At 44.1% G+C, this 12173-nt stretch overlaps 2 protein-coding genes across 2 annotated transcripts in view; both read left to right on the forward strand.

Annotated features, from left to right (window-relative positions):
• The window catches only part of LOC126281746 (UDP-glucosyltransferase 2-like), an 81420-nt gene extending 71742 nt beyond the window's left edge, over window positions 1–9678 (forward strand). Inside the window, exon 4 of the mRNA XM_049980932.1 lies at window positions 9324–9678. Within this exon, the coding sequence (XP_049836889.1) occupies window positions 9324–9678 (355 nt within the window). The remainder of the gene's footprint in view (window positions 1–9323) is intronic.
• Window positions 9679–9698: 20 nt separating this feature from the next.
• LOC126281744 (UDP-glycosyltransferase UGT5-like) overlaps window positions 9699–12173 on the forward strand; it is a 52196-nt gene continuing 49721 nt past the window's right edge. Inside the window, exon 1 of the mRNA XM_049980931.1 lies at window positions 9699–9782. Within this exon, the coding sequence (XP_049836888.1) occupies window positions 9699–9782 (84 nt within the window). The remainder of the gene's footprint in view (window positions 9783–12173) is intronic.

Consider the following 12173-nt stretch of genomic DNA (forward strand, 5'->3'; position numbering starts at 1 on the left):
TATATAGATCAGGAACAGCAGAGGTCTCAGGACGCTTCCCTGGGGAACACCTGATCTCACTTCAGTTTTACTCGATGATTTGCCGTCTATTACTATGAACTGCGACCTTCCTGACAGGAAATCACGAATCCAGTCGCACAACTGAGACGATACCCCATAGGTCCGCAGCTTGATTGGAAATCGCTTGTGAGGAACGGTGTCAAAAGCTTTCCGGAAATCTAGAAACACGGAATCAACTTGAGATCCCCTGTCGATAGCGGCCATTACTTCGTGCGAATAAAGAGCTAGCTGCGTTGCACAAGAGCGATGTTTTCTGAAGCTATGCTGATTACGTGTCAATAGATCGTTCCCTTCGAGGTGATTCATAATGTTTGAATACAGTATATGCTCCAAAACCTTACTGCAAACCGACGTCAATGATAGAGGTCTGTAGTTAAAAGGATTACTCCTACTACCCTTCTTACACACTGGTACTACCTGCGCAATTTTCCAATCTGTAGGCACAGATCTATCGGTGAGCGAGCGGTTGTATATGAGTGTTAAGTAGGGAGCTATAGTATCAGCGTAATCTGAAAGGAACCTAATCGGTATACAATCTGGACCTGAAGACTTGCCCGTATCAAGCGATTTGAGTTGCTTCGCAATCCCTAAGGTATCTACTTCTAAGAAACTCATGCTAGCAGATGTTCGTGTTTCAAATTCTGGAATATTCCATTCGTCTCCCCTTGACACCCGCGACGCCTCCGCCAGTCAGCCCGCACACTACTAGATAGTTTCTTTCAGCAGCCGACTCGACTGAATCGAGTTATCGAGTAGTTGTACTTTCCTATGTAGCACGCGCGTCCGCGTCATCGAATTTTATACGTTCCTGTCTGGTACAGAGAGAGCTGAAACACACCTACGAGAAAAGTCGCGACCATTCTAGTGATGTCGATACGTTTTTACCTTTCGTCATGTAGAATGCGTTGTAGATTCTTTGGTCTACCAAGATGACAAGAGTTGGGTTCAGAAGGTGTACACATACATTCTTGGTTCGAAGAAAACTCGGGCACTTAATTACACCTGAAATGGACTGGTAAATCAACAGATTTTAATGTTCTGGAAAATGTATGTGGCTGTGAAGTTACCTTACAGGAGTATAGATTATTCCATGACCTTACTGGTGAACTGTGGGACAACAGTACATTGCTGCAAAAACATTCGGGGCAGTCTGCTGGCTGTCTTCGGGCGTATGCAGGCGAACGTACGCTGAGCTTCCCTATATAATACCCCACTGGACCAGCATGGGGTGACTACTTGTCACTGTAACATGCATGGCATGAGCACATATGCTTCAGATGCAGTTGCGTGCGCTGCTCTGAGCCCCCTTCTGTGATGAACGCTAGTCTCATCTACAGGGTGTTCCGAAGTTCCCGTTACAAACTTCTAAGACTTGTAGAGGAGAGTTAGTACATAACATTTTGCACAGGAACCCATGGCCTGGAATGTACAGGGTGGAGGGCTTACGTCTTCTGGTCGAGACTGTATAACAAATACGTTCCTTTCGGAGTATGCAGCTGCATTAGCTCCATACTTAACAATCACATAGAACCGTTCGCTCGAAGAAAGATCCGTACCCAAAGACTGGCAAGTTGCACAGGCCACACGAATATTCAACAAAGGTAGTATGAGTAATCCACTAAATTACAGGCCCATATCGTTAACGTCGATATGTAGCAGGATTTTATAACATATATTGTGTTCGAACATTATGAATTACCTCGAAGAAAACTGTCTATTGACACACAGTCAACATGGGTTTAGAAAACATCGTTCCTGTGAAACACAACTAGCTCTTTATTCACATGAAGTGCTGAGTGCTATTGACAAGGGATTTCAGATCAATTCCGTATGTCTGGACTTCCGGAAGGCTTTTGACACTTTACCGCACAAGCGGCTCGTAGTGAATTTGGGTACTTAAGGAATATCGTCTCAGTTATGTGACTGGATTTGTGATTTTCTGTCAGAGAGGTCACAGCTCGTAGTAACTGACGGAAAGTCATCGAGTAAAACAGAAGTGGTTTCTGGCGTTCCCCGAGGTGTGCTATAGGCCCTTTGCTGTTCCTTATCTATATAAACGATTTGAGAGACAATCTGAGCAGCCGTCTTCGCTAGTTTGCAAATGACTCTGTCGTTTATCGACTAGTAAAGTGATCAGAAGATCAAAATAAACTGCAAACCGATTTAGAAAAAAATATCTAAATGGTGCGAAAAGTGGCAGTTGACCCTGAATAACGAATAGTGTGAAGTCACCCACATGAGTGCTAAAGGTAACTCGTTAAACTTCGGTTGCACGATAAATCAGTCTAATCTAAAAACCGTGAATTCAACTAAATACCTAGGTATTACAATTACGAACAACTTAAATTAGAAGGAACACATATAAAATGTTGTGGGGAAGGCTAACCAAGGACTGTGTTTTATTGGCAGGACACTTACAAAATGTAACAGACCTACTAAGGAGACTGCCTACATTACTCTTGTCCGTTCTCTTTCAGAATACTGCTGCGACGTGTGCGATCCTTACCAGATAGGACTGACGAAGTACATCGAAAAAGTTCAAGGAAGGGCAGCACGTTTTGTATTATCGCGAAAAATGGGAGTGTCACAGAAATGATACAGGATTTGCGCTGGAAATCGTTAAAACAAAGGCGTTTTTAGTTGCGACGGAATCTTCTCACGAAATTCCAATCACCAACTTTCTCCTCCGAATGCGAAAATATTTTGGTGACACCGACCTATATAGGGAGGAACGACCACCACGATAAAATGAGGGAAATCAGAGCTCGTACTGAAAGATATAGGTGTTCATTCTTTCCGCGCGCTATACGAGATTGAAATAATAGAGAATTGTGAAGGTAGTTCGATGAACCCTCTGCCAGACACTTAAATGTGATTTGCAGAGTATCCGTGTAGATGTAGATGTACGTCGAATCGGCTGATGTCATTTGACGTCTGTTCCATCTCTCTTTCGGATGATGTCATTTGACGTCTATTCTAGCTCTCTCACCCGTTTCGAGCCACATTAACGTATCTGTGAGTGCAGAGCATCATAGTTGTGTAGACATTTGTGAAGTACACCGACTTGATCCTTCTGAATAGCGAAGATCGCGGTAACGGAAGAGCTGTTCGTCGCCTTTATAAAGCTCGTTCTCCGCAACGTCCGTCTCCATTGCATACCCTTTTCGCCACAATTACGCAACGGCTTCAAGCAAGGGTACCTTCATAGTCAGCACCCGTGACTGTGATTCTCCAAGGAGAATTTTAAGAGGGCGTACTGCATCACATTGAAGAGAACCCGTCAGTTAGTACACGAGCACTTTCTTTAGCTATTAATGAGTGGAACTGTAAAACAAGTGATGTACTGGGCCACGCCTAACGAATTACCTGTAAAAGTGATCGCGTTACCAACATGTTTCCAATTGCTTGTAGCACGGAAACGGTACGTTACTGGACATGGATTCCAGTTCAAAATATTATCTACGAACTCCCTTCTACATGACCTACAACTCTGTAACGGGAATTTGCTTAAGCCCTGCGTATCACATCAATTGTATTCAAACAGTAAAATCGTAGAGCAACACTCTTGCTATGCAGAGCATGAATTTCCTATAACAGGATTCCACGCTCTAAAAGGCATCCCTTAGGGCTATGAGCACTTGTCCAGTACAACAAACGTGTTTCGCAGTACCGAAGATGAACAATTACTCATAACTCTTAACGCATGCACTTTAGAGCCGCGCGGTTTCAGACGCCGTATCACGGACTGCGCGGCCCCTCCCGCCGGAGGTTCGAGTCCTCCCTCGGGCGTGGATGTGTGTCTTGTTCGTTTAAGTAGTGTGTAAGTCTAGGGACCGATGACCTCGGCAGTTTGGTCCCTTACGAATTCATACACATTTGAACATTTGCAGTTTAGACACCGTTTTAAATCCAAATTTTGAAATGTAACCGCCAATTACTTTGTCGCGCAAAGTGGTAGGTATCCGACTGAACTTGCATCATCATAAATAGCATCCTAGATGAGCGAGTTCAATGCTCGTATTGCGTCAGTTAAACAGCTGATCACATCTGCGTATAAACTGAACTGTCAGGAGATTTGGTCACTGTATTGCAACGGAACACTTTCCCAGTGAAACAAAGTAATTAGAAATGCAGACAAACTGGTCATATTTATACTTAGAGCGTCGTCTAACCAGGAAAAAAAAACAAGAAAATTCCGGGTACTGAAATTCAAATCAAATCTGAATACAATACACATTTATTCGCTCAAATAACTGAACAAAAAATACACGAAATGACGAAGAACTCGGCGCTGTATAAATCAGTACAAAAACACATACAACATTCGAGGGCAAAGCTCTGTAGAATCTCAAGTGAAATTACAAAATCGCCCTAACACAGTGTGAAGGTACCAAATTACGTAGAAGACCCAGGACTGTAGGGAAACACGCAACAAGCTTTCCTAATATGAACAGCTCGCAAATGCAAAATTAAGAAGTACAGGACTCAGAAAAAAACACAACTAATCAGAGGACACATGTTGCTTAGTAAAATCTGAAAGCAGGTCGGAAAGTGGATTACGCTTCCGTGAAAAAAAAAGTGACCCTTACAACTCTCCAAACTCAGTAAGCGTGCGCTAAACTCCGCCTGTGAGCACAGGGTTAGGACAGCCGAGACGGGTGCAGGAAAACGGTGCCCCGGGTGAGCTTGAGTGCATTAGAGGGCGTCAACCGACAATGGCCTCCAGTTATGTTCTGTCAAACGAAAGGATTTTCGAACATATACTGCGTTCGATAATTATGATTTATCTCGAAGAATTCGATTTATTGATGAATAGTCAGCACGGTTTCATAAAATGCTCTAGTGTATAGCACTTGCCCGCGAAAGGCAAAGGTCCCGAGTTGGAGTCTCGGTCCGGCACACGGTTTTAATCTACCAGGAAGTTTCACATCAGCGCACACTCCGCTGCAGAGTGAAAATCTCATTCTGGAATATTGTTCTTGTAAAACAAGTACGTCCAGTTATCCTTCACCAAACCTGACTCCACACTGACTCCCCACTTCTTGAAAAATTCTACGTTGCAGAGAGGACTCGCAACCGTTGCCAAAGTGACCTGCGAGAATATTCGCTTTATGTATTTGAATACAGGGGAACCCTCCACAAATTTTTCGTTCTTGACATACAGATCGAATCTTCACAAGCTAGAGGTTGGTACCGGATGCTGGCCATGTTCCTCTTACTGGACTACTCCTTGCCACCAAAACATGATGGCGAACAAGGCACATTTGACTGGATAACAAAATATGGAGAGAACGGCTACGAATTTTCTCACAGCGGATGAGCAGAGCCACGGCGGTCCGTTCTTAAATCTGCGTAGAGGGAGGTGAATCGTCACGCTCAGTGGTACTCTAGAGTCTTTCAGTGCCTTAGCGGCAGACTGCCCTCAAACGGGAAATCCATTGGCATTTGCTGATGGAAGTGTGGGGCAGTGACTTAACTCATCAGACTTTTGCAAACTGCAGTGCTCCTGGGGGCTATATCCCTTCTCTAAAGCACTGTGACTTACCTCCAGTGGCCGAGTCAGATCACAGTACAGATACCCGAGGCCAGTAATTTCTAACAAGATAACGCGAAACCTTCTTCCTGAGTTGGAAAGCGTTATACTCTCCTCAAAAACAGACAAGAAATAAGCGCAAAAATAATCAGATATCGCCGGCCGGGGTGGCCGAGCGGTTCTAGGCGCTACAGCCTGGAACCACGCGGTCACTACGGTCGCAGGTTCGAATCCTGCCTCGGGCATGGATGTGTGTGATGTCCTTTGGTTAATTAGGTTTAAGTAGTTCTAAGTTCTAGGGGAGTGATGACCACAGTAGTTAAATACCATAGTGCTCAGAGCCACTTGAACCAGTTTTGAATCAGATATCTCACAGCGATATGTGACTGTCACGTCACAATTTTTATCTTATTTTGGATCATACTACCGTCTCTCAGTATACGGAAAGGACGAGAATGCTGAAGAAGAAATTTGTTTCATAGTTTTGAAGATGAAATAGTGCTCATAGTTCTTAAGTTCTGCATTTTGGAGCTTATGTTTACTAGACCTTTTTGTTTCGATGTTGCGTTCCTGTAATACCCCTGGAGATTGGCCATTACCTCCTGGGACACCCTGCATATATGAATCACTCAAAATACGACTGTCTGAGGCCATGATCAACCCGGCCGGCAGTTTTCAGTTACATAATGCATGGAATCCAGGCATCGTTCAGTTTTTAATCGTGTGAAGACGATTGGTGTGTTATCGAAAGAGCAAGGTTTCACCACAGAGGGCACTCAGAGCAGTGGACAGAATTACAGCAGAAGCATATGCCCTTAAGAAACGCATGCGCACTGACAACTTGGTACACCGCGGAGTTGCCTGTGGAATATTAAACAAGGGAGCTCAGTGAGCTTTCGCCAGTATACACCTTAAGATGGCCAGAAGACTCTACGCCGAAACATTGTAACAGTGAGTTACTGACATCTCTGAATAACTGGGGTGAAATGAATGGAAAGGAAATGGAATAGGAGAGAGACAGGAAGGAAATAAGACTTCCAGCCGCACGGGGCATTGAGGCCTGCAACGGCGAGAGTAGAAAATTTGTGCCGGACCGGGAATTGACCGTGGATGCCCCGCTACTCTAGACCGGTTGCCGTAACCGCATGCGCCATCGGGACAGGGCTTCCGTCAGATCCAAAAGTTCCAACTTCCCGTTCAAATTTATGATTCCTGTAGAACCTCAGACGTTGGTTGTGCATGTGCACTGAAACTTTTTCATCAAACAGCCGTAGTGCCCACAGAATCTGAAACGGTACAGTAGTTTCCTCTCCATACGCAGCAGGTTTCGCTGCTCCCTCGCACCAGGAAATACAAACGGAGGCGGCTCCGCCGCCAATTTTATTGCACGACGCGGTCGGCCGCGGGTGCAACAGAAACCATGTGGATGCGTGGAAATAAATGTGTCGTGTATTATACATTTCTTGTACGTAAATGTGAATCTGCACATGACCTTTCCTAATCCTCCTCACACCTTTCCATAAAGCGTGGCCAAATCTTACTTGGGAAGTAGTTCCGTAGTATAGTAGTGCCAACCTTACTCCTGGGTAGGGGATCAGAGAGACAGCACAGGCACGTCAAAGTCAAAGACGTTCCAGTGTCACAAGGTTTGGGGTGGAGAGGTTGGCCACGGCCAAATGGTTCGACCATCCCCTCCACCGAGGCCCAGGAAGACCTCTGGGTGCCCGCGATATTCTGGGAGTGTTCAAGAAGATGGATCTGTGCGTCTGTCTCGATGTTCACGCGTGGAAGAGAGGTATTTGAATATTTGTACTAATTCTTTTATTTCCTGCTTCGGATTGTGTAAGGAAACGAATGTTCTCGTTTAATTTCGGAAATTTGACCCCCTGTGTTAATCTATCTGGTCCCCAGTTTGTCCCCAGTTTGTCCCCATTTGGCCAATGAAATTCCGTCTTGCCCGTAGAAATGTGCGTGCAGATTAGTATATAATATACCCGAGCTATAAGTTGTAAAATTATAATATCTTTAAACTGGAACAATTGCTGCAATCGCTGTAAAGTCGAGTGATAATGTTTAAAATAAATAGGTAATCAATTGTCATCAATCTTTAACATACCCCAAAAATCACATAGGAGTCAAGTTAAAGAAATTAATTTAAAATGAAAGATATAGAATGCAGGGACCCACACATCAGGCTGTGAGTCCTCGAGCCCCTTACCCAGTATCGTACAGAAAGGGCACGTCCTCTAGGTAGCGCTCTCAAGCTCCTCTCCCCAGTTATCGGTTGCTAAATTTTCATTCAGCGCTTGACGTCATCAACTTTCATCTGGCGTCCCTAGGCAAGGAGGTTTGACGGTAATCTTTCAAAACTACGAGGGGTGCTCAGTGAGAAATGCAACACATTTTTTCTCGGCCAATTTTGGTTGAAAGAAATGTGGAATTTGTTGTGGGCAACGTGGAATATTCCCGCTTCGACTTTATAGTTTCACGAAGTTCCAAAGGGTGGCGGCGCATATTTAATCTTCAAAATGTCAACTGTAAGGAGGGAGCTGTCATTGAGCTGATTTTGGTACCAAATATGAGCATCGCCGGTATTCACACGCGCTCGCAGAACGTCTTCGTAGAACTAACAGTGAATAAAACTTGGTCAGTCGTTGGACGAGGCATCTGTCATCGCAATAAGATCGCGCATACCTGTTCGGTCTCCAGCATGCCGGCCGGCCGCACTCTTCTGTAACTCCTGCAATGTTGGGACGTGCGGACACTCTCATTCGAGGTGCCACAAAATTAATGCAAATGTACTTTTCTTCTCCATGATAGCCGGCCGTTGTGGCCGAGCGGTTCTAGGCGCTTCAGTCCGGAACCGCGCTGCTGCTACGGTCCCATGTTCGAATCGTGCCTTGGGCATGTATGTGTGTGGTGTCCGTAGGTTATTTAGGTTTAAGCAGTTCTAAGTCTAGGGGACTAGGGGACTGATGACCTCAGACCCATTGTGCTCAGAGCCATTTGAACCATTTTTCTCCAAGATAAAGCAAGGCCTCACACAAGCCTGTACCCCCCCCCCCCCCCCCCCCCCCCCGAGAGAAGTTCACAAAACTTCATTGGACTGTTCTTCCCCATCCACCCTACAGCCTGAATCTCACACTTTCCGACTTCCACGTAGCTGGCCCAATGACGGATGCAATCTGTTGGAAGCTATACGTGGATGATGGGGACGTTGTTGATACAGCAAGACGTTGGCTCCGACTTCTACCAGCAGGTTCGTACCACGTGGGCATACAGGCCTTCCCAGTTAGGTGGGGTAGGGCCTCCGCATTGAACGGAGATTATGTTGGAAAATCCTATTTTGTAGCTAAAGCAGTTGGAAATAATGTGGTGTATTGGAATCCTGAATAAAACCAACCGGCCCCTCGCACTGATGACATCTGGCAGTTCGTCCGAAATTTCATGGAATGATCCCTGTGACCATTTGGAACAGTGGGTGAAATGTATCAATATCCATGCCATATGGCTGCTCTGTGGGATCTAATCTTCAATGAGTTCCTTCAGTTGGGCATCGAATACCTGAAGAAGCTTGTGTACTCTTTTCCTCAGCGAATTGAGACAATTTGATAATGGCTAGAGGCCTGTTGCACCGTATTAGCGTGATGTTCAAAGACGTGACTAGTTTTTTGTCGAGTGTGCATTCAGTCGTGAGTTTGTAGTGGTACAGTTGATGGCTGGATTTCAGATCTGGCGAGAAGTTCGACTTGGTGGTGGTGGAGCGCCTGGGCTACTTCGCCTACTTTGGTCTGGTGCACGAGGTGGGGTCCCCACCGCTGGTCGGGGTGCTGACCCTGTCGCCGCCGCTGTCGGTGTACCACAGCCACGGCAACCCCGCCAACCCGTCCTACATGCCCGACATGTGGCTCGGCTTCTCCGACCACATGGACTTCTGGCAGCGGCTGTACAACACCTACTTCTACCTGAGGCTCATGTACCAGTGGTTCTTTGAAATAGCTCCCATGCAGGAGGAGATCATGCGGAAATACGTCGGTCTGGATCCCCGCCAGTGCACGAGACGGACAAGAACTTTAGCCTCCTGATCATCAACAACCACTTCATCATGAACTATCCTCGGCCCCACCTTCCGAATATCATCGAACTCACGGGAATTCATGTCGCTACTGAACAAAAGCCATTGCCACAGGTAAGCACATTACAGAGTCTTAAAATTTTGTTCTTGGAGGTATGTACCGTCTATTGAAGGCATTTTGTTTGTTGCCTAAGTGTTTCGCTTCGTTTATTTGGGAAGCATCATCAGTGGCCTGTAATACATGTTTCCTTTTTCTTTACATACAATAAACGTATTGTGTAGTAGATATTATTATTATTATTATGTAGTATTCTGCACACTAGATCGCGTGTTTCTTGGTACGGAGAATTTCTGATTCCACTGTTCACTGTCTTCAGCTTCTTCCTTCAGTCTGTTGTATCTCCTTCCACCTTTCATGTCGTCCAGATGTTGAATTCTTCTTCTTCTTCCTCGTCCTGCGTTTCCTCTGAGTTTCCCTTCGATGACATCATGTATGAGTCCCTCGTGTCTAAGTACATGTACAATCCAGTTGCCCTTTCTCTGAAGAATTGTACGCAGAATACTTCTCTCCTACTCTTCGCAGTTCATCGTCATTTTTTTATACGATCTGGTCCACTTGATATTTTCCATTCTCCTCCAGCACCACATTTCAAAGCTCTCTAAGTATTTTTTCTCCTTCTTTCTCATGGTCCATGACTCTGGCCCATACAGGCAATGCTCCAAATGTAGCACTTTATCAGTTTTTTCCTCAATGTCAAACTCAACTTGTTGGTCAGCAGAGTCATCTTCTTGTTGAAAGCGGCTTTGGCCATGGCGATATAATATGCTCCCATATTACACTTTGTCGTGTCTTTCTCTTGTTTTTTAAATTAAAATCAACGTTTGTAGCACAAAGTTCGTAATGTGAACTTACCGTTCGGTGCTACGATTTCCAGCGTTGTTAACTCATGCGTGTAGTCCTGGAGATGTATTCGTCATTTTCTATTTTCCAGCTGGCCGATTTCTGGCGTTCTTTCACCCACACTTTTCACATTGCAAATATCACTTGCACTTTCTATTTTGTGATCAACATATGTGTGTTTTCTGTGTGTAGTGTTGCCAACTATGTTGTGTCTTTGTCTTTCTTTTGTTTGTGTCGTGGTTTGATGTTTTTTTATCTGTTGTGTTTGTGTATCTCCTGTGTGTAATCGTGTAATTCCTTCCTGAGAGGGTGCTTTTTTAAATATATATATGTTTGTCTCTGTGTGTGTATGTGTACGTATTTTTTCTGTGTGTCAATGTTTTTATTTTATTTTATTTATTTATTTTTTACATATATAAATATGGGTTTATCTGTTGGGGGGGGGGGGGGGAGAGGAGAATCATTAATTATTTGTCCTGGTTAAATTTCGATTTGTTATTGTTTTGGTGGCTAGCCTGATCAGAGAGCTATTGCTTATATTTTGCATTTGATTTTGTGACTGATGCCTTTTTTACTAGTCCTAAGGAAAATTTGTACTTATTTAACATTTGGCACGCATAGTACTTACAAGATAAACAGGGTGTCCCTGAAGGAACTGTCAGTATTCAGGGATATGACAGGACTTTCACAGCCAAAAAACTTCATAGGGACATATGTTCTGTTCCGAATAGTTTCGAATGTAGAGCACATTTAATGTACATTTGTTTTTGGTCTAGTGACGCGGACATAAGTGTGTTAACCACCTAACCTCTCTGATGTCTTATTCTAGTCCATCCTACTTCGTTGCTTTCAACCTCTTCGCTCGGGATGTCTTTCTGCCATTAAACTAGCCCGTTGGAAGTGCAGTTGTCCACGGTGTCTTATGAATGAAATAATGAGAGGTGTTGAGAGTGTATCGTATCTGCTGTGGTTTTTTTCCTGGGTCTTCGAAATCTTGGAGGTTTGAGTGGAAGCCCTGTATTTAACTGGACGTGTATCGTTTTAGAGTAAGTGCTATTCAACCTGAATGGTACAGATCATTCAGCTACGGAGTAACCAGCCTCAGCTCAGTGCTGAAGTATAAAGTGTGTTTGCTGAAGCTCCCTATGTAGTGTTACTCAGCTTCTGAATAATGTTATTCAGGGTTCTTTTCTTGGAGGTTTATTTGAAAGTCTGAAGTCACTCATAGATATTTATGGTTTTTTTGGTGTCTGAGCAGTTTTTATTAAAATAAAGTACACGTTGACGATTGTCATATCTCTTACTTAGATGAAAGCAACTTGTTTCGGTCTTGGTTATATTTGATGTAAAACCCATTTGTTAAAGTACTATGTCACAGTGAGCAAACCTTCTGTTAAAGTGGTTTCGGTGCCTTCATATTCTTTGTGTTGGGCGAGAAAAGAAACTCAGGTTGCACTCTGTCAAAGCATGATGTTTTGCTCTTTTTTTCATGTCACTTATAGCATTCGATAGTTCTTTACTGGTAAAAGCCAGAAAATTGTATGTTAAGCAGTGCTTCTTTATTAAGTTTGTTAAACTTCCTTTTTTAAATTTTGTGTGTACGT

Source organism: Schistocerca gregaria, chromosome 7 (genome assembly GCF_023897955.1).
Source record: "Schistocerca gregaria isolate iqSchGreg1 chromosome 7, iqSchGreg1.2, whole genome shotgun sequence".
NCBI lineage: Eukaryota > Metazoa > Arthropoda > Insecta > Orthoptera > Acrididae > Schistocerca > Schistocerca gregaria.